Source organism: Oryctolagus cuniculus, chromosome 9 (assembly GCF_964237555.1).
Source record: "Oryctolagus cuniculus chromosome 9, mOryCun1.1, whole genome shotgun sequence".
Lineage (NCBI taxonomy): Eukaryota > Metazoa > Chordata > Mammalia > Lagomorpha > Leporidae > Oryctolagus > Oryctolagus cuniculus.
This window is the reverse complement of record NC_091440.1, coordinates 89,243,576-89,265,791: the sequence shown is the minus strand read 5'-3', so window position 1 is coordinate 89,265,791 and position 22,216 is coordinate 89,243,576. Positions and strand designations below refer to the sequence as shown.

The following is a 22,216-nucleotide window of genomic DNA, read 5'->3' as shown; positions in this document are numbered from 1 at the left end:
GCTAGCAGTTGATGGCTGAGTCAAAAAAATATGGAGGACTGAAAAAAAAGCATAAATTGAGAGACTGTATGCTTTCAACAACTTGCACATGCTAGACAGAACAGCTTGCCAGTACACCACGATGTCATCTCACCGAAAAATGACTTAGCAAATACATTCTATATTTACATTAAACACTTATCTGAAAGGCAGAGATAAAGACACAGCTCTCAGCCACTGGCTCACTCCTCAGATACCTGCAATACCTGGGACTGGGAACTCAATCCAGGTCTCTGTGTGGGCCAGGAACCCAACCACTGGAGCCTCTACCTGCTGCTCCCCAGGGTCTGCACGGGCAGCAAGCTGGAGTCAAGAGCTGGAGCGGAGTATTGAATTCAGCCACTCTGATATGGGAACAGATGTCTCAACTAATGGGTTAAATGCTTGCCCTTTAAAAAAAAAAAAAAAAAAAAAAAAAAAAATTTCCTGCACGTGAAATGGCCTATTCTCCTTTTTGGTCAGCTGTTACCATCTTAACAACAAACAACATAAAACTCTCCTCCTTCTTGCTCTCTACCCCCCTAAATATTTTTCCCTTTCGAGAACAGTATCATTGCTGGACAAAATCAGCTTGAGGATGGCTGCTGGGGGAAAGGCCTAGACACATCTGGGCAGGGTCAGGATCCCACATGGAGCAGCTGGTCAACCACTCCCCTACCACCCTCCTACTCAGGAGTGGGGGTGGGGCGGAGGGTAGTGGAGAGCCTTACCTCTTGGCTGACCTCCAGAGCCAACATGGACTCCTACTGAGCTCAAAGGAACTCTGGCATTCTATATGCATATTTATGTAAATATATCCTTGTTTCTGCTATCCTTCAAAGACTTAAATCTTGGAAAGAAAATCTGCCTGGAGCTGCATGTACTTTCAGAGTTGGAAAATATTTCATGCAGCAAGTCTGGAGAGTACTAAAATCAACTGTAAACTAATGGTTACAAAGTGACAGCCTCAGCTTTAAAAAATGACTTTACTGGAACTTGAAGTACTAACACTGCTGGGAGAGGTCAGTAGGGGATCATTGTACAGGAAGTGGGTAACTTTAAAGATTTGTTGATTTATTTTAAAGGCAGAGAGAGAGAGAAAGAGAGATGTATCTTCCATCTGCTGGTCCATTCTCCAAACGGCTGCAATAGTCAGGGCTGGTCCAGGCTGAAGCTAGGGACTAGGAACTCCATCCTGGTCTCCCACATGGTTGCAGCAGCCCAAATATCTGTGCCACCCTCAGCTGCCTTCTCAGGCACATTAGCAGGGAGCCGGATCAGGAGCAGAGGTTGGATTCACAGCAGTAGCTTAAACTGCTGGGCCACAATGTGGGCCCTAGGGCAGTGGATGTGTGAAGTTGCTCTGCACATCTTCCTTTCTAGTAACTGCAGGCAGCAGTGTGTGCTTTGCTAGATGCAGGGATGCTGAGGCTGACTACTGTTGCATCCCTTGCAAGTCATTTCTGAAATTGCTTCCTTGTTCAGAGTTTAGCAGGAGCTACAAGGAAATGGAGACAGCTCTGCCGCTTGGCTGACTATGATGGCATTTGAGAGAATGGAGTTGGGAAAGCCACGCAGGCAATGAAGGCCCTTCCCCAAGTCCAATTTTATGGGAAGATTGGGGTGTGTGGAGGGGATGTAGAACATCCTCCTTGCCACCCATAATGAGATAGAGTGAAAATAGATGGCCTCATCAGAAGACAGGAGAAGCGAAGTCAGAGCTGTGATCGCTGCTATGTTGCAACTTCTGGACAAAGTGAAGAACAAGACAGGTTCCTTGGTCCTTTGTAGCTGGAATAAAGGTTTGAACTGAGGCACAGTGTGGATTCTCATGGAAATTCCAAGGTCAGCATGGATCCCTGGCCTATACCACCCTCAGGATCCTTGAGGAGTTGCTGGGCCTCTGTTCTGTCTACACTGACCCCTCCTCACCAGGAGTTGGCTGGTGGGCCCCTTCTGCACTGGTCTGGCACTAACAGTGGAATTTTCCAGGCTGGCTGAGAGCTGATTCTGTCACTGGACAAGCGCCACAGCCCCCCAGTTTTCCAATAGTGGCTCAATGAGCTATACACAGCCAGTATCCGGCTGACCCATGAGAAAGGAACAGTTTGGCATAAAGAGCTGGGCCTGGTGCTTATTCTCTGCTGCCCTGTGAAGATTCTGGTGCAGGCGGGGAAAGGAAGGCTGGACCCACAGCACTGTGAGAGACCAGCCTAACCCACCAGCTGCTGCAGCACTTGCCTGGATTTCAGGCAGGGCTGGTCACAAGGTCCCTGCCCTACACAGTGCTAGCCAGCCAGAGGAGGACTTCTCCCTAATTTTCTTTAGTGAGCCTGCCCACAGAAGAGAAAAGCAGCACAAAACCGAGAAAGAAGACAGGTAATGCAGAGGCAGGATTCCTAGAGTGGCATCTGTGCTGAGATCAATCTCCACACTGGCAGGGCCGAGGAGTCAGGCTCTAGTGGCCCAGCAGAGGCAGGGAGTGGCACAATGATAGGAGCAGGGAGAAAAAAGCAGCAAGCAAGGACCCACCAGGGTCTGGAGCTGCTCCCTGATTCCAACGGGGTCAGCAGCACTGTGAAAAGGACAATATTTGCGTAATACAAATATCTGGTCAGTATTGGGCAGAGGCCTATTTTGTTGCCCCCATGTACAGGTACCAGGTGATCAGTGTCTTTAGCAGAGATATAGAAATAAAGTTTCTCCTGTATGAGAATTTTTAAATGTTGACAGCAGGTGCCCCTGCAGGCTTGGGTGCTGTGGGGGAGGCCTAGCACCTAGGAATTAACCGATGGGTGATGGGCGCAGGAGGCAGAACTGCAGATCATGTGAGGATAACAGTGCGGTGGTGTTTGCAGTCAGTGCCCGAGGAGGAGTTAGGGACTTGAGGCCTGGTGCTCGCCCGTGCACAGGAGCCGCCACTGAGCTAGATGGGAGACGGCCACGTGGCGGGGCAGATGTGGGTGAGCGCAGGGCTGCGGGACTGTGACTGGCCGACCCCATCGCGCCTCTTGTAGGAGCATCCCCATCTTCTTCTCAGGCACCCCAGGAAACCACATATGGAGATCCAAAGATGTCTCCCCACAGAAGGACTAAAAGACAAGTTCGGAAGGTGGCAGAGATGGAGAGAATTTCCTGAGGGACTGTGGGCAACAGAGACCTTGCTGAGGGTGGTGCCGCTCAGCCCGGGCACCGCAGGAGCCCAGGGGAAGGGAAGGGAACCGTGCAGGTGCGAGAGGCCTGGAAGGGTGCTGGAGAAGATGGAAAAGGCGAGGTGAAAAAGTCACATGCCTCAGAGACACCCCCCAGGAGTCCTGGGAACCCCCAGGAGATGAAGAGGCGAGGAAAACAGGTAGCTCCGGGGGCCACAGGAAACCCAGCTTCAGACTTGCAGAAACGCACGGGCCACTGGGACGGCACTGAACGCCGCCTAGGAAGGGAAGCCACAAGAAATGAAAATACGGCATGGTTTTCAAAACATTTTTGCATCAAAACAAAGATATTTTAGTTCAGTTTCTGGTGAACTGTTCGCAGGATGCCCGTTTCGTATTCTTGGATTTGATGCGCGTCAGCACGTAGTCCTCATTGTCAGAAACCTAGCTTTTGTATGGACATTAGTCTGTCTCTCTCTCTCTCTCTTTCTTGGGTTTGGAAAGAAACACTGTAGCCCTTTTAAAGGTTAGCCACTTAAATTCCATCTTATCTGGCCACTGAAGTTGCATTTAACCACTAAGGGTTTTCAAGTTTTGCAGACTTACCCGGGTCCTAGGATTTCTGGGCTGTCATGCTCATCAGTTTTCTGCCTTTACCCCATTATTATCAATTAGTTAAGTATTACTTAGTGTATTTTAGGTGACCACTAAACCTAATACTTAAGGATGGGGCTTCCTCTTTGACAGAACCAGGGAAGGAATTTCCAGACACATTATGTTGGCATACTGAAGAAATACATTATGTTAATGTCTGGAGAAACATCCTCCAAACTGAGTTTATGTGAAGTTAGTGAGTCTTTTTGTATTATCCCAAAATAAAATTCATGATTTATTTTTTCCCAGTGCCAACACAATTTGAACTAATCACTCAAGGTGGATACATTTTTAAAGCCAGGTCAGCAGCAGCCCTATGGGGAAATCAGATGAAATATTTCTATTTATTTTTTTTTAAGATTTGTTTATTTATTGCAAGTCAGAGTTACACATTGGCCGCAATGGCCAGAGCTGTGCCTATCTGAAGCCAGGAGCCAGAAGCTTCTTCTGGGTCTCCCACATGGGTGCAGGGGCTCAAGGACTTGGGCCATCTTCTGCTTTCCCAGGCCAAAGCAGAGAGCTGGATCAGAAGTGGAGCAGCCAGGATTAGAACTGCCGCCCATATGGGGTGTCGGCATTGCAGGTGGCGGCTTTACCTGCTATGCCACAGTGCTGGCCCCAAAATACTTTTAAATACACAGTTTTGTTTTTCTTGAAAGATTTATTTATTTGAAAGAGTTACAGAGAGAGCGAGAGAGAGGAAAGACAGACAGAGAGAAAAAGAGATATCTTCCATCCTCTGGTTCACTTCCCAGATGGCCACAACAGCTGGCGCTGGGCTGGTCTTGAAGCCAGGAGCTAGAAGCTTCTTTCAGGTCTCCCAAGTGGGTGCAGGGGCCCAAGGACTTGGGCCATCCTATGCTGCTTTCCCAGGACATTAGCAGGAAGCTGGATTGGAAGTGGGGCAGCTGGGACTCGAACCAGCACCCATATGGGATGCTGGTACTGCAGACAGTGGCTTAACCTGCTGTGCCACAGCACTGGCCCCTTACATAAACACTTTAAAAAATGATCTGTTATGGGGCCAGCATGGTGATGTAGCAGATAATCCCATGAGGGCATTGGTTTTTGTCCTGGCTGCTCTACTTCCAATCCAGCTCCCTGCTAAAGCCTGGGAAAGACAGTGGAAGATGGCCCAAGTACTTGGGATCCTGCCACCTATGTGGGAGACCTGGAAGAAGCTCCAGGCTTTGGCCTGGCCCAGCCCCAGTTGGTGGCCATCTGGGGAATGAACCTGTGGATGGAAGATCCCTCTCTTTGTTTCTCTCTTTCTCTCTCCTTCTGTCTCTGTGTAACTCTTTCAAACAAATAAATACACAACTCTTTAAAAAAAATGAACTGCTATCTTTTGGAACTAGAAGTAAGGTAGTTAATATTCATCCATAAACCATTATTACATGTATGAGGGTACTTCAAATAGTTCATGGAAATGGAATTAAAGTTTATTTTGGGGCAAAATTGTTGAAATTCATGAATAGTTTTTTCATAATATACATAATATAATTTTTGAAAAAGTACCTTTGTATATTATTATTGCTATTGTGATATTAGAGAGTCTTATTTATTTCTGTGCCAGCTTATATTGTGAACAACTTTTGACAGTTTGGATTTTACTGATCCTGTTATGCTTGTCCTTGGAATATCTTTCTCATATTTGAGGTTTTTTAGTTGAAAAGCTTACTACCAAAAAAAATTCAAACAAAAAAATACTGTTTTTACAGAATAAATTTATTGGAATGTGAAAAAAAATAAGTTAATTGACAAAAAAAGGTCCAAAGTGGCTGAGCGTCTTGCTAGGTCGTCAGCTTCATTTCAATGTGCAAACACAGGAAAAACGCTGAGGACAAAGGTGATCTCCTGCCCCCAGCGTGAAGCACTGGACAGGGACAATGCCTGTCTGTCAGAGGGGGGCTTGAACTCGGTCCCCCAAAGTCAGTACTTTCCAGTGTCAGAAATGGTTGTGAACTATAAGCATAATGCAGCAATCCACAGGCCTCAGGCAGCAGCCAAGAGAAGCCTGGGGCATTTGGCCACTTGGGGTCCAGTGTGTGGTGTGGGGGCTGGGGACAGACCCATCTTGCATCCTCCTAACTTGCATAATGGACTCCAGGGCCTGCCTGCCCCTCTGCTTCCCCTGTGGGGCTGGGGTGGGCATTGCCCTAACTGGCCATTGCTCCTCTCTCAGGTCTCCATTCGCTTTGATCTTGGTGGGCCTTCTTATTTACTTCTTTGGTGGTGCTACCAGGAGCATGAAGAAGACAAGTGCCCCTTCCACCCTGTAGAGGGCACTTGGTGGGGCCGCTGCAGCTTCACAAGGAAGCAGCATCCTTCTCTTACCGTATGCAGAAGGGCAGGCACTGGTGGCGTGTTCTCAGGGCCCGCGCGGCTTCCCCCAGTCCTGCATCCAACGCACAGGCTCCTTTCTCTCGTCTCCAGTGGGGAGTCCAGCTGAGCATCTCCCGAGGAGGCCTGGGAGCCTGTTGCCTGGTGTCTCCCCATCACACGGAACCTGACCCCATTTTCAGGAGGCACGTGGGCATGAGTGCAGGCTCCCACGAGCTGCCAGGCATTCCCAGACCAGGGATCCAGGAGGCTGGGAGAACGCAGCTCAGGCAGGCAGATGCCGACAGACCAAGGAGCGAGCTCCCGGGGCTCAGGACCAGTTGAGGCTGAAGCCCTTTGACAGCATGGCGGCCTCCAGGTCCTTGTCTTCCTCTTTCTCCCGGAGTCTCTGCTCCTCCAGCAGGGCCACCAGAGAGTCTCTCTGTTCCACCACATCCAGCATCTCATTCAAGATCTTCTTCTCCTCTGCCAACTCCTCCTCAGTCTTCAGGTGATCTGGGGTAAAGGCCGAAGACAGCGGGCATGAAGGGTATGAGGCAACAGCCCATGCCAGCCCTCCTGTGGGTGCCTCCCCTGGCTCCATGTACCTTCCACAGCCATTCGCTCCCGGAGCTCTTGCTGCAGGCGGCTCTGTCGGTCTTCCAGCTCCAGCTCCCGGGCACTAAGGTTGGGGGAAGGGGGAGGGAGACAAGCCACAGTGACTTTGGCACAAATTAGGATAGCTATGTGACAGCAAGGGAGCTGGTGTTGCCCCCTGGCTGCGACCCCCAACCTAAGGCTACTTACAAAATCATCAGCTCCGACTCATAGCGCACCATGGCGTTTTTCTCTTGCACCAACTTGAACCACTCTTGCATCAGCTTGGGGTCATCCTTCTTGCCCATGCCTGCCAAGAGATAGCGTGTGTCAGGCTGTGGGGAGTGGCTCTCGTCTACCCCAGCCCAAGGAACCATCACACTGGGGCAAATGTGCAAAGAGAGCCGAGCAAGATGCTGCCGGAACACTCCCAAGCCAGGCCCAAAGTTTGCCTACATCCGGGGGGGTAGGGGGGGCACGGAGAATGGCAGGCCCCTGCTCATGCCCTCCTCCAGGGTCTGATGGAGCCTATGCTTTCCACTTGTCTTTCCCCGCCTTGCCTTCTCCCCATCAGTAACCCTGGCCCATGACTATTCCTATTCATCTCTCCTGATCAGTGGTTATCTTTTGGACTTAAACTGCTTTGCCCTCTCCCCACTTTGTTCTTTCTTCATTAAATTAGTATTTACTCACTGCATGCTCCTTTGAGAAAACTGGTACCAAACAGGGCAAATGTAAACCTACCAACTGGACTTCACTCTCCTTTGAAGTTATGGTCATTTGGCCCAGTTCTTTCCTAGGCCCACCAATGTCAATGCCTCCTCATTTCTTTTATCCTGATCAGGAAGGTGTCTCTTCTTAGCTTGCAGCCTATCAGGCTTCCTGACACTCTTCTAATGAATGGTGCTTGCTATGTGCAGGACATCCCAGGACGATTTTAGGGTGTCTCGCCAAGGGCAAAGAAATACCAGCAGACGCCAGAGACTAGGAAAGGTGGCCACTCCTGGCTCTGATTTAAAGCCAACAGCAGATTCTGGTGCTGGTGCCTGCCTGTCAGACAGGCTACCCTGAACAGACCCACAACTGGTATCTCAGTCTCATCAGGGGTGGCCTCACCCACTGGGCCGAAGTGTAGCAGGAGGATGGAGGAGGAACTTCCCAAGGAATCAAACCACCCAAAGTGAGAACAAACTCCTTTTCTTTGGAGCACAAAGCTGATCATGACAAAGTGTGGTCCTACTTAAAGGATAGATGATGCTGATAACTTCTCAATAGTTTTTGATTACAAACTGTTCTGAGAATCTCATGAAATCTAAGGACTCTCTTCGTAGAGAAATGCTTATGTGTATACATCAAACAATTTACACAGAGTGCCGGGGTGTTCACAGGCTTCCTGAAGTCCAACCCTGGGCCTCAGGGTAAGAGGTGATGGACTGGGAAACCTTGCAAAGCTCCTTCATTCTGAGTCACTTGGCTGTTTCAGCCTGGTTAAGGCAATCCCAAGAATGTACAGAATACAAACTCAGGCAGAAGGCCTCCTGAGTGTTAAGTTCCTTACACACTGTTGCCTGCATTCTTGCCCTTGAGGGGAATTCTTATACATGGCTCAAAGACAAATCTCTTCCTGTGGTGGTGCATGCTTGACACACATGAGCCCAAAGCCAGTTAGTCTTTACCCAGTGGCCATACTCTAGAAAGTTGGAAATGTATCACGTTCACACAAGCAGGGCATTAGTGTCTGTATCGTGCCCCAAATGCACATGCAACTCTGCTCCCAAAGTGATGTCCTGTCCCTGAGCCCTACTCTGAAGGATGGAAGCTCCCTCCTGGCCTGCCCAGCCTGCTCCTGTAGAGGCCCGCCTGCATGTCTGGGGACCCAAGTTCTCCTCACCCAATCCAATAGACTTGGGTATTTGGCTTTTAAACCAGCCCACAGTTTAGTTCCATGCATTCCTTTCGGAGCGTCTCTGCACAGTGTGCCCCCATGGCCATGGAGGATGGAGCCCTGAGGCATGCAAGCTGTCCCGCGCAGCAGTCGTGAGCACACCGGGACGGCTTTTGCTCCTTCCCACCTCCCCGTGTGTGAAGACAAAAGGATTCCATTAGGAGACATCTGAACACCACTCATGAGCTATGGTGGAGCTCATTCACAGCCAATGGGAAAAGGGACGTGGTGGGGTGGGTGGAAGTCAAATATGAGAGCCATGGAGAGCGGAGTAAGAGGTTAGCAGGGGTTAGTCATGAACACACCCCCTTCCCCTGCCCACATGCCTTTCCAATGACAGTCTCATTACCACAACAGACTTCAAATCAGACAAACTTAAACAAAAACAAAAACAAAACACACTCAGCAAGACACGAGGTTGAGAAGTTTGTTTTTAGTGGTTGTTCTGGGAAAGAACTCGGGGCTGTTTGTGCAGACCAGTCTTTGTAAGGACAGTATTCCTTGACAACACCAAATACAAATCGTGCCACACAGGTGGGAGGTTCCTCACCCGCGATCCTGGCCCCTCTACCTGATGGATTTGAGGCTCAAAGACCCCAAGCATGAATAGTGGGGCAATATGGTGGAAAGATCCGCAGCAGCCTGGAGAGGCCCAGACCTGGAGGCTCCCTGGCTTCACTCTGAACCCCAGTCCTCCCTCACACAGTCAAAGGGATACTGTACCTTGTAAGAAACTGCCACATATTCATGACATTTTGTAACAGGTTCATCGAGTGTCAGAGAAAGAGAGGGGAATAGTTTGGTTTGGCTCTGTTTAACTAATACTGCTACGGACCCTCTGAGGCAGTGGGGATGAGGTTGGTGAAATTACGTTACCTTCCTGGACACAGCAAGGGCAGAAGGAGAGAGGTCTACGCCGTGGAGTCCCGCCACTGGGCTCAACTTCAAAAAGGACCAAACAAGGAAGAGGAGGAGGCGGCAATGGAGAAAGACAAAAGAGGAAGAGGAAAAAGAAGAGGAGGAGGTGGAGGAGGAGGAATTTGGAGAGGGACAGGAAAGGTAAAACAAACAAAACAAGTAGAGGACAAAAAAAGCAAAAAAATTGAGAAAGGAACAACAGGAGGAAAAGAAAAAAGATATACAAGAAATGGAGAAGCAGAAACAAGGGAAACAAAGTCTACAAATGAATTAAGTCCTTTTTTCAGCATGAAACTGAACAAGAGCAGACCCAGGCACGGGGCAGCAGGCACTGTTGTGGGCACATGGTTCACGGAGGAAGGTAAACTCCTCCAGAGGATGCTGCACCTGTTTCCTTCATGATGGCTGCAGCTCTCAGGCCAGGTGGGCTGCTCCCTCTTCATCTATTCACTTCTGCAGGGTGGTGATGTGTGAATACTGCCACACAGTGAATGGACTTTTAGGTCTTGGGCTCCCTCCTCAAAAATACCCGCAGCCCCAGGATAGGTCTGCCCTCCTCTGGGGAAGACTCTATTAAATACGTGGCCAACACTGCCTTTCGGTTTGCAGATGATAATCTAGGATTACCAACCAAACATATGTAAAATGTTCTAGGACACCAATGTAGATATATGTACTTGAGTTAAAAGTAACCTTGGATAGATTCAGGGGCAGGGAGGGGTTTGCTGCCATCAGAAAGAAGCTCTAGGTCAATGGAGGCAGATTATGAGCCCTGTGACAGGCACCCTGGGCTCTGACATTGACAATGCTTTGAATTCTGGGCCAGGACAATTTGGGGGAAACGGACAAACGCTGAGGGAACTTCTACCAATCCGTATCACTGTGGCCTGCCAAGTGCTGGGACAGCAAAACCCTTGCTTTCTTCTGGCCTTCCTATCCCTGTGGAGGGACCCAATGCCACAACTAGGGGAAGGCTGTCAACTTTGGCTGATATGGTATGCCAAAAACTCACAGTAACAATAATGGTAAGAGGGGAGGACGGGCCACTGAGAGCAGACAGTGTGCAAAGAGATATCGCAGGACCCCGGGGGAGACCTGCTGGCAATTCAAGGGAGAGGGAGAGAAGCTGAGCAAGGGACCATCACAGAACCATAGGAGCACACACAGGAGACAACAAAGCCCAGGGAAGGACAGAGCCTCTGGGACTGCAGTGGTAGGGATGAGCAGGTGGTTTAGGATGAGCACAGAGTCTAAGTCAACAACAGAAGGGCCAAATAGACAGACTATTGGTTGAGGGGCTGTTCTATTTTGCAACTGCATCAATATGCAGATATCAGTTTTCTCTCTGTGAAGTATTCTGTTTTGTGTATCATGAATGTGGTATTGGCTTCAAAACTAAAGCTGAAGACAGAGTGTGTGAAACGTTGATTATATCCAGTGTTCTAAATAGAGATGAACAGAGCAGCTGATGTGTTGGCACAGGGGAGAAAGGTTTCATCCTGAAAAAATTGGCTCTGCCTTATAGCTGCTCTACATGCGACCTCCTAGTTTTCAAAGTGTCCAAGCTGTGTTGAGGCTCAGAATCCTTGGATTAACCCTTTAAACTTCCGCAAATGATCTCTGACGCTTCCTGGGACTGCTATCTCACTTCAACAGGCTGTGGCGCACAGAACAGTGTCCACATTCATCAGCAAGGGACAGTGACACAACAGACACCCAACAGGCAGCTGAGCGACAGTGGGGACCTGAATGCATATGCTAACAAATGTGGGTCTGCTTTCCAGACACCATAAGATACAGCTTTAAGTCCTTTTCTGTAGAGTACACCCTCATATACCCTTTCTGATACAGACACAGTTTGAGATAACAGAGTATTCAGAAGAGAAATTAAGAAACAAAATTAGAAAGGGGGAGGAATCAGGTAAAGTGCTTAAAATGAAAAACCAAAGTAGTCTCAAACCGACAGTCAGGAGGCAGAATGAAAAGCCCCCCTCTGAAGGGAGCTGGGGGCTGATGCTGGCCACACTACCGCTTTCTTCTTCAGAGTTTCCCGTGTGCTTCAGTGAATATATACTACTTTTATAACCAGAAAACAATACCCAATGAACATAATTTTTAAGAAGTAATGGAAGGGAAAAACCAGTCAAACAAGGGGAGTTCCACCACACTACAATCTGAAATAAGCATGCAGGGAGGTCGAGGTGCTGATTTTGACAGAAATTTCTTTGCCTTTTATGGAGATGTGAGAAATAGATGGTTTGGTTCACTGGCTCTGAGAGCAAAGATGTTGTGCAGCATATGGAAAATCATTTGTTTTTTCTTTTTTCTTTTTCTTTTTTTTCTGCAAGGGTAATAGGTTTCTCTCTCTTTAACCCATTTCCGCATTTTCTGGACTTCGGGTCATCACTGCTGAGCCTCCCCAGAATTTGTTCGTGGTTGGAAGCATTTTACTAGCAGGTTCACACTCTCATCCTGAACCACTCTGCCTGCTTTCAGCTCTGGATGCTCTGGTCTACTCTCTACGTTAGTAATTGTTCCTTTTGAAAGGTGACCCCACTTGTGGTTTTAATAAACATGCAGGTACCACGCTGTCAATATTTCAAAGCCATCCACATTGCCCTGTACCAAGTGGAGGCAGGTGATGTGTGCCACTGAACTTTGAAAACAGCTGAGTATCATCATGGAGACAGGCATGTTTCATCATTTTCCGGTGTGGTGCATGAAACAAGTATGGACAGTATTTTCCAGCTTCAAAACACTCTCACATGCATTGTTCATTTGGTTCTTACAGGGCCTGGGGTGGCTATCTGGACAGGCACTTGCAGCCTCAGTTTTAAATAACGGATCTGAGGCTCAAAGTAGGTAAGTGGGACAGAGCCTCGACTGAAACCTGTATCTTCCTTTCCTACTTTGAACTAACAGCTTGCCCTCTTTTTCTTTTTTAAAGATTTATTTTATTTATTTGAAAGACAGAGTTACAGAGAGAGGTAGAGACACAGAGAGAGGTCTTGCATCCACTGGTTTACTCCCCAGATGGCCGCAACGGCCAGAGCTCCACCGATCTGAAGCCAGGAGCTTCCCCCGGGTCCCCCATGTGGGTGCAGGGGCCCAAGGACTTGGGCCATCCTCCACTGCCATCCCAGGCCACAGCAGAGAGCTAGATTGGAAGAGGAGCAGCTGGGACCAGAACCGGAGCCCATATGGGATGCTGGTACTTCAGGCCAGGGCCTTAACCCGCTGCGCCACAGCACCGACCCCATGAGCTTGCCCTCTTGACTGGGCCAATGTAGGCTGTGGCAAATCTAGGAAATGGTGGTTCTTTGAGGAAGCTCAAAACAGTCAAACACAGACCCACACACAGATCCTAATTAGTATGTCTTCCTTCCTTCCATTCTTTTGTGGAGGCCCAGGGAAGGTAAGGAACTTGGCTGGGGACAGTAAATGCAGGCCTAGAATCCAGGGCTCCACACAACCCACCTGGTCATCTTCTTCTAGGTCCTCCTGCTAGTGTGGCCCAGGACTCCATCTGTGGTAGAATAGCTGGCAGCATGGGAGACAGTCCCCCCTTCTCTAGGAAAGTACTTCAGAAAGTTTGTGGGAAATGGAATTAAAAGATAGATTTTTGGTGTGAAAAGTTTTTGAAATCCATGTCTAGTTTTTTTCTCAATACACATTTCCAGGAACTTTCTGAAGAGCCCTGGTGGTCTTCCTAAACTTCTATGCTCCCCAATTCCTCCTCATAAAGTCTTTGTCCAAGACACTTCACCCTAACTAACTGCATCCTCCCTTTCTACCCTACTGGCTAATGGAATGAACAGCATAGGAAGCCAGAAAATATAGGTAAGCAAACTCTCACGACACTGAACTTAGATGTTCACCTGAAATACACACCAAACCTATGAAAGTCCTTTTGTCACTCAAAATCCTAAGAGCCTGAGCTCTGAGGCTGAGAGACAGAGAAGGGTTAGTGTCTTCCTCACAGAGACCGGGGCTGTGATGAGGAAGCCCAGAGGGACCAGCACTCCATTCACAGCCCAGGGACTGCCAGGAACACCACGTGCTGAGGAACAGGTGGATGCTCTACATTTCCAATCCAGGCATTCAATTTTCAACATGAAAACAATTAGGAATACCCCCAGAAGGATTATGGGCTTTTTTAAAGGAAAACGTCAAAGACTAATCATTTATGCATGAAATGTCGACTGAGTACTTCTGATGTCCCAGGCACCATGCTAGCTGTGCATCAGCCCCAATTTTTTAAAGAGCCAAAGCAGGAAGGGATTTCTGGTTGAAGGCAAAACAGGAGGACAGCTGCAGCAGGAAAGCAACTTGTGGGGTCAGTCTCAAGGAAAGAGATGAGCAGGGAGCTGCTCTGGAGTTGAGTGGTAGCCCTGGGGATCTGTCTCATCTCACCATCTGGCACTGCCATGACCCAGGTCCCCAGGATGCCCCTTTCTTGGACAATGGAGCTATCATGACAGGCTTGAAGTGGTTGGGGTCTCTGTAGCCAATGCCTGGTAGATCATGGGAAAGTGGGGATGCTAGGGCCCCTTTTAGAACCCAGAAGTCCCTGTGTGGGATGCTTTATTTTTCCCAGGCAAACTTGGTCCTGGAGTATCACCAGCCTTATACAGAGACAGTATGAGGTGCTTCCTGAGGTGAGCTACTATTGATGTGAAAATACAGAATTCCAGATAATCACCTTGCAAACACTCTAGATACCATCCTTTTACAAGCTGGATATTGGCCCCACACATCTTCCTTTTGATATGCCTACCACAGCAAGTTTCACACACAAAAATCTGTACAGCAACCCAGAGTTAGATTACTTCTCTGTCAGTTATACTTTGGGAAAATCCTGCACATGCAAAAAGATTCTTTTTGGTTTTGACTTCCTTTTGGCCTCTGAACAACACCCTTTGAGGTATAAGTGACAGGAAACAGATACACTTCTTTCTCAGTTGCATTTCGAGGTTCATTTACACCACAGGATCTCTGGGCCAGCCCTGTGCAGTCCTCATCTTGCCTGGGTGAACTCTTCATTTCTCACAATTTTCTTCTTTTCTGGCAGAAAAGCCACTATACCTACTATTATCGACTGACAAGTGACCTAGTGTTGGCACGATACTCTGGTTTAATACCTGTTGCACACAGTACAAAATTTTTGTCCACCTTTTCCTAAGAAATACTGGGAGCATTACTTGTCATGTCTATGCTCAATCTATCACATAAAACTTGCAGAAAGTACAAAAGGCAACACATCCAGGGTTGGGAGACTTTCTCGGTGGTTTGAGGGGCTTTCATTGGTTTTCTATTCTGTCATATTCAGGTTGTATGGTCTGAAGCAAGGCAAGATGGACACATGTTTGTTGATTATGACTATACTTGATTACTCCAAATCCCCACTCAAGGAGCCCATTTGGTCATCACCAATGCCTGGAATGTGGTAGCCTCTGCACAGCAAGGCTGAGGCTCAGTCCAAAACTCAGAGGCCAAGACAAATGTCATGGCCATGACAGGGAGACAAGGTGGGTCTGCTGAGTGGGCCTCCCAATAAGGGCAGGGTTGCTGGGAGCAGCAGGTCCAGCCTACATATGCACAATAGGACTAGGGAGGTACTTGTGCTATAAAAGTTCAGGGCAGAATGGTTCTCTGGATTAGGGGCAAAAATGAAGGTTAAAAAAAAAAGTGCATAAGCACGCACACACACACACACACACACACACACACAAATACACACACACAAGAATTCTGAGAAAACTCAAGGATTTTGAAGTTCCCAAGTAAAAACAGAGCCTGGCTAATTCTCAGAGTGGACACACAAGCCACAAATCTACCAAGATCAAGTGAAAGGAAGCAAATGGCACAGGAAGACAGTCGTACAGAAGAGGGTATACAGGGGCAGGCCTGGGGTAGGTGTCCTGTGCCTCCCACCTCAACTCTCTAGCAACAATCTAAGATCACTCTCCTGTTCTTCAGCCACATTTCTAAATCTACCCTGTTTCTAAATCTACCATGTCCCTTTGAAACATACAAATCAAGAGGTGAGGTCCCTGAAAATTTTAAGTGTGTATTTTTAATGTAAAGTTTTCCCAGAACAGATGTGGGTTTTCTCTAAACATTTCTGGTCATCCATCTGAGTGCAACAAAACATGTAGGGCTGGGCTGGGGAGGGGATGAATGGAATGGGGCCTACCCTTCCTCTCTCTATTAAAAATTTTATTTACTTATTTTCATTTTAATTTGAAAGGCAAAGAGACAGAGAAATATACAGGGATCTTCAATCCAGTGGTTTTACCCTTGCCCCCCAAATGCCAGCAATAGCCAATGCCAAGGCCAAATCAAAGCCAGCAGCCAGGAACTTAATCTGAGTCTTCAATGTGGGTGGCAGGAACCTGCTGCACCTCAGGGCATGCATTAGCAGGAAGCTGGATGAGAAGCACAGTAGCCAGGACCTGAATCAGACACATTGGTATGGGATACAAGCACCTTAAATGAAGATTTAATTATCAAACACTTTCCCCAGGGGACCCTTCCTCTCTGATCCAAGGGTCATTATGAGTTTGTTTAATATCTTTTAAATCTCAAAGTCCAGCTATATGAATAAGGGAAATCTTTATTTCCTATACTCTTTAGCTCCAAGGTACTTTTTTTTTTTTTTTTTGACAGGCAGAGTGGACAGTGAGAGAGAGAGACAGAGAGAAAGGTCTTCCTTTTGCCGTTGGTTCACCCTCCAATGGCCGCCGCGGCCAGTGCACTGTGGCCGGCGTACCACGCTGATCCGATGGCAGGAGCCAGGTACTTACCCTGGTCTCCCATGGGGTGCAGGGCCCAAGGACTTGGGCCATCCTCCACTGCACTCCCTGGCCACAGCAGAGAGCTGGCCTGGAAGAGGGGCAACCGGGACAGAATGCGGCGCCCCGACCAGGACTAGAACCCTGTGTGCTGGCGCCGCAAGGCGGAGGATTAGCCTAGTGAGCCGTGGCGCCGGCCCTCCAAGGTACTTTTAATACAGATCTAGAGCCTTTAGTCAGCAAAAAATCACCAAAAAACCCCACTGAGGCAATTTAGTGTGACATGGAGACCACAGGGCCAGGGCCAGGAATCTGGTCCCCCCTGGGTAGGACAAAGGATTGGCAACACTCTGAGTGCTGGCTGCAGCTTTGTTTTACCCACATGAGAAATAAGATCAGTGCTATGGCTCAAATACAAGGCCTCTTTGTGGTCTTTGGGGGTACAAAGGTAGGGAAGCAAGCAGATTTTTACATTGCAGGCTCCACATCCCAAAAGGGTGATTCCCCCCATACCCCTCCTAAACAATGACCATCTCCAGTAAAGAAACAGTCAGCAGGAAGTACAGAGGGGTCTAACTCTGGCTGCCACACTATCCTCCAGGGGCTTGATGGATGAGACCAGGACCTGGCAAACCTTTGCTCTTGTCCTGGAGCACACAGGTGATGCCCTTCAGAATGAGCTGTGTCTTTCCTGTATCACTGGGAGGGCAGCAGCAGCCTCCATGTGGTAAGCAGAAGCCACAAGGAAAGCTGTTTTACATAAAAATCATCATGGGTTGACAAAAGGGGAAGTGAGGAGTCGATGGGAACCAAGTAGCAGGGGTTATGGTGGGGCATTTTATATTTCAGAACACACTGAGTTTCTTTTTTCCATTTATTTTTTCCCCCTGCAAATTGTAAGAATTCTAAATCCAAAAAGGAGTAGCTGGAGTCCAGGGACACAGAGGTGAAAACAGTCCAATATTTTCTCTCACTTGAGCAATGGGAGTAAAGAAAATGGACAACACACATACGAGACCATCCATGTGGCAAGAGCCAGCGTCTTGAGCTAGGACAGAAGGGCGGGTATGATCAAAAAGAAATGAGCTGTGATAGCTCTTTCCAGAAGGACCTGATTTAAAAGAAAATCTTCACATACTGAGATTTAGAATTGACATCAACATTCCCTACGAAGTGTTAGGAGGAGGTGGGAGAGGAGTCAAGCGCATTAGACAGGGGATGGAGTTAAATGTTACATGGAGTGCAAGCAGCAGCCCTTTCTCAGCAGCAATGGCCATGAGTGTGGAAGGCCCTGAACACATGGACAGTGCTGGGGTACCAAAGGAGCCTGTGTTGGAGAGGGTTCCTTGGAAGTGTGCACGGAGAGCAGAAATCGGCAGTGACGCAGCCTACCCAAGGCAGCTCGGAGCCCCAGCTCCTTACGGAGGGTGGTGTTTGAGGGTATGTCTTATAGCACAAGTCCAATTTTGTTTTTTAAATAAATGGGCCAAGATGTTGAGGTTAGGGTAAAACACGAGAGGATTATCTCTGCTGGCTCTTCTGTTTTAAGACCACTGCTAGGCCTAGAGCCGCCAAGGGATGATAAAGGGGTCAGACTGCCTGATTTAAGGACACAGGAACACCAAGAAGGTGCCAGAGTACCTCTGGTTAACCCAAATATTAGCTGCGTGGCATTCTACTTGACACAATGGAAGCTTCCCAGGAGAAAAACTGCCCAAATCTAGAGGCAAGACTCAAGAATTGGTCATTTCCATAAGTGAATACAAATGGTGAGCTTTGTACAGCAAGACAGCAAACAGACCAGATTTTCTTTAAGCTAGCAGTCCTACTTTAGAGCATCAGAGTTGCTGGAGGGCTGGTTACAACACAGACAACCAGAGTGTATGATTCAGAAGGGTGGGGACCTGAGAATCTGCACTTGTGACAATTTCCCAGATGACGCTGCTCCAGGGACCACACTTTGAGAACCCCTGCCTTAGGCTTTCCCTGTCTCCATTGTGATAAAAGAAGCTAAATCAGTCTCAGGACAGAGTAAGGAGGGAGGTGCCTCAGTAAAGGCATCTGTTGGCCCAGCCTCAGGTTTGGTGGACTTGGGCAGAGATCACAACACTTGGGCTTTGTGGGGACGGCGACACACCCTGATGAAAGCAGTTGAGGCTGGGCCCTTCACACTTGGCTTCATAAGTGTGATTGGCAGCAAGCCTCCATATGTGTGTGATGCCTCCGAACTGTGAGAGATGGGATTCAGGGCAAAAGCCACGTTGGACTTGTGTGTACGTATGCACACATGTATTGCTGTATTGCTGTCCAACAACTGAACAATAAGGAGACCAGGATGCAGACGCAAAGTTGATGGGGTGGGGAAGGTGAAGTTTTATGATAAAAAAAAAAAAAAGAAAGAAAAAAGAAAACACAAAAATAGCCACAGGCAGCAAAAGCTATCTCAAGTCTTCCTCTGGAGTGTAATGAGCATTGGAGAGGGTCTGGCATGCTGCTCCATGTTGAGCTGGAAAAGGGTCTGTGCTTTTGCCATGTGGTTATCAGGTTGCTTTTTTCCTCGTTCATGAGCAGGGACTAGGAAGAGCGGGTGGGGAAAGGTATTTGCGGGATTAGTGTCAGCAACAGATGCTGCCATACATACCACCCAGATGCAAGTCGATGAGGTCACTGTAATAAGACTCTCCCCAATAGTCTACAACAAGGAATTGGTGAAGAGAGAGTTATTCAATCACATAAGCCTCTTGTTCCCCCATATCCAAAGCAATCAATGACATGAAGCATAAGAAACACGCGGAGATACAGCAGGAGGGAAAAGAGGAATAGCTGGAAGTGTGCAGTTCTGATAGTGCTGGCTATGTGTACACACATGTTCCATCTGTGTCTGTTAATGCTGTGTTAGGTACACACGTGCTCCACCTGGGAGGGGAGAATCCATCACCAACAAATCAATGTGATTCCTATTCACATCTCAGCTTAGTTAGGACAGGAGCCTTTGGCTCTGCCAGGAAGCCTAACCTTGCTGGGATTCAACGTTATGGGACTAACACTTAAGCTTAAGTTCAATGGCAGATCAAGGACCACTCACTTCCTCAGTTACTGAACATGGGATGTCCCATCTAACAAAGTTCTGTGAGGATATCCAGCTCCAGGTTTAAATGCAGTTAGAGCTAACCCACAAATTCACATGTGTGACTGCCTCCCATCTCCCTACCCCACCCTGCCATGAACATAGCAGCAACCTCTTGGCAGAATCCATTTTGCTGGGTGGATGTGAGCGAGATTCTGTTCCTTCTGAGGGAGAGGTCCCTGATGTGGGCCAGCCTTCTCCTTAAACACATGAACTATGCTGTAACCACACAGGGGTCTCACCTTGTGACTATTTTCCCGAAGGCTCTCGGAGCACTGCTGGGCAACACTCCTAGCCTTTTAGCTCCTGAGCTGCCCAGCAAGGGATGGCATGTTTGCCAGAGGCCTGAGATGTCAAAATTGAGAACTGTTGAGGGGCTGGACTTGAGCAGGGGATTCTCATCTCCCTGGAATTGTAAAGATGCAGGGAGCACAACATTCAACTGCTACAATGTTGCCCTTTCTCCAAACCTCTCAAACTGAAAAGATTGATGCTGGCAGTCTTTGGTTCCACACTTGGTTTCCCCTTCAAGAGTGGAAAACATTGAAAAGGAGAATGCAACCTTAAGAGGCTTTCCAACTCATGCCCAAAGTGGATCAGAGGTTTTACGCTTGAATCAGGTTCCAGATACCAGTTTCCCAAGTGCCCCAGAACCACAACACGGAAGTTTTGGTCCTGCATATATATAGGGTGTGTATGTATATGTATATGTATATGTATATGTATATGTATATGTATATGCCTTTGACAAATAGGTATTAACAGGATGACAGGTCCACACCAGATCTCTTCTCTGGAAGGGCAGCTTGGCTAAGCCACAGATGGAAGCTTGAGGCCCCCATGTGAGGCCCCAGCCTTCAGTATGCTGAACAGAGCTGTGGGACCACAGCTGATCAGGTTATCATGCTCTGCTGAGACCACCTCCTTCAGGCTCAGCCTAACAAGAGGAATGAATGAGATGCAGAAGTGGGAGAGCAATGTGGTCAAGGTACACACGTCAGCCTCAAAGATGACTTCTGCCAAGGCAGAACAGGACCACTGGGCATTCTGATGTTAGACCAGCCTTGGAATGAGATGTAAAAGGAAAATAATATACTTTGAAATATATTCTTAGAGTAGGAGCTACCATATACTCAGAACTTCTCAAAGACATCACAAAGAAATATCTAAACAGAGCTAATGAGGCTCATCTCTAAAAACAGGATAGATTCATTTTTGGATATAGATATTTTGGTGAAGCCCTGTCTAAAAGGACAGGATTTAGCTTAAATATACAACGGTTTTCAAACTTCTCTGGAATGCTTAGGTTCTTCAAAACATGTTTAGGGATCTCCTAAATACTGGATTTACAAATACTTTAAAAAAATGTTTATTTGAGAGGCATAGAGGGAGGGAGGGAGAGAGAGAGAGAGAGTGAGCGAGCTTTCATTCACTGGTTCATTTCCAAAATGTGAAATGCCCATAGTAGCCAGGGCTGGGCCAGGCCAAAGGAAGGGGACAAGAACTCAGTGCAAGTCTCTTGTGTGGACGGAAGGGAACCAGGTACTTGAGCCATCATTTGCTGCATTAGGAAACTCAAATCAGAAATAGTGCTGGGACTTGAACCCAGGCACTCTGATACAAGATGCAGGGATCCCAAGTCTGCACCCAATGCCCGGCTTCTTATTTAGGTTTTCTAAAAGACTCAAAAGTACTAGTAGGAGTGGGCTCAAGTGTTTAGGTCCTTTGCATCCATGCATGAGAGCAAGTCTGAGTTTCCAGCTCTTGGTTTTGGCCTTGCTCAGTCCCAGCTGTTGTGGGCATCGGGGAATGAGCCAGCAGATGGAAGATCTCTGTCTCTCTGCTTTTCAATAAAATGAAAATAAATCAAAACATGAACTGCTGTTAGAGTTGTTACTGATTCAACCATGAAAAAAAAAAAAAACAATGCTACTGTTCCATTTTTAAGCTAGTAGCATCCGTATCATTTGAACGCAGATACCCTAAGATTTCTGGGGGAGCTGTTAAAAACAAACTGGTACAGCTTGCAGTAACTGCCTGTTTACTAGCCTCAGGATGTTCTCAACACTGTGACCCAGGATAGACTGGATGATGAACCTTATCAACATCTGTATCTCTCCAACATAACCTGCATTTTAAAATCTGTGTTTAGGGGCCCGCACTGTGGCATAGTAGGCTAAGCCTCTGCTTGCCGCACCAGCATCACATATGGGTGCCGGTTCAAGTCCTGGTTGCTCCACTTCCAATCTAGTTCCCTGTTATTGACCTAGGAAATTAGTGGAGGATGGCCCAAGTTTTTGGGCCCCTGCACCAACGTGGGAAACCGGGAGGAAGCTCCTGGCTTCTGGCTCTGGATTGGCCCAGCTCTGGCCATTTCAGACATCTGGCAAGTGAACCAGAGGATGGAAGACTGATCTCTCTCTCTCTGTCTGTAACTCAGCCTCTCAAATAAAGAAGTAAATTTTTTTAAAAGTTGTATTTAACTTTTTTTTTTTTTTTGACAGGCAGAGTGGACAGTGAGAATGCCGTTGGTTCACCCTCCAATGGCCACTGTGGCCGGTGCGCTGCGGCCGGTGCATCGCGCTGATCCGAACGCAGGAGCCAGGTGCTTCTCCTGGTCTCCCATGGGGTGTAGGGCCCAAGCACTTGGGCCATCCTCCACTGTACTCCCTGGCCACAGCAGAGAGCT

The 22,216-nt window shown here is 47.9% G+C and overlaps 1 protein-coding gene across 37 annotated transcripts in view; it reads right to left on the bottom strand.

Annotated features, from left to right (window-relative positions):
• Window positions 1-5,531: 5,531 nt before the first annotated feature.
• MICAL3 (microtubule associated monooxygenase, calponin and LIM domain containing 3) overlaps window positions 5,532-22,216 on the bottom strand; it is a 232,860-nt gene continuing 216,175 nt past the window's right edge. For 27 of the 37 annotated variants that reach the window (XM_008250134.4, XM_051837050.2, XM_051837048.2 and 24 more), the window contains 4 exons: window positions 9,565-9,630; window positions 6,954-7,053; window positions 6,755-6,828; window positions 5,532-6,662 (listed from right to left, as the gene is read on the bottom strand). In XM_008250134.4, coding sequence (XP_008248356.1) covers window positions 6,478-6,662; window positions 6,755-6,828; window positions 6,954-7,053; window positions 9,565-9,630 — 425 coding nt within the window. In that variant the 3' untranslated portion in view covers window positions 5,532-6,477. Of the gene's footprint in view, window positions 6,663-6,754; window positions 6,829-6,953; window positions 7,054-9,564; window positions 9,631-19,041; window positions 19,093-22,216 lie in introns of all 37 variants that reach the window. The other 10 variants (XM_008250140.4, XM_017338477.3, XM_070049082.1 and 7 more) reach the window with 2 other exon arrangements.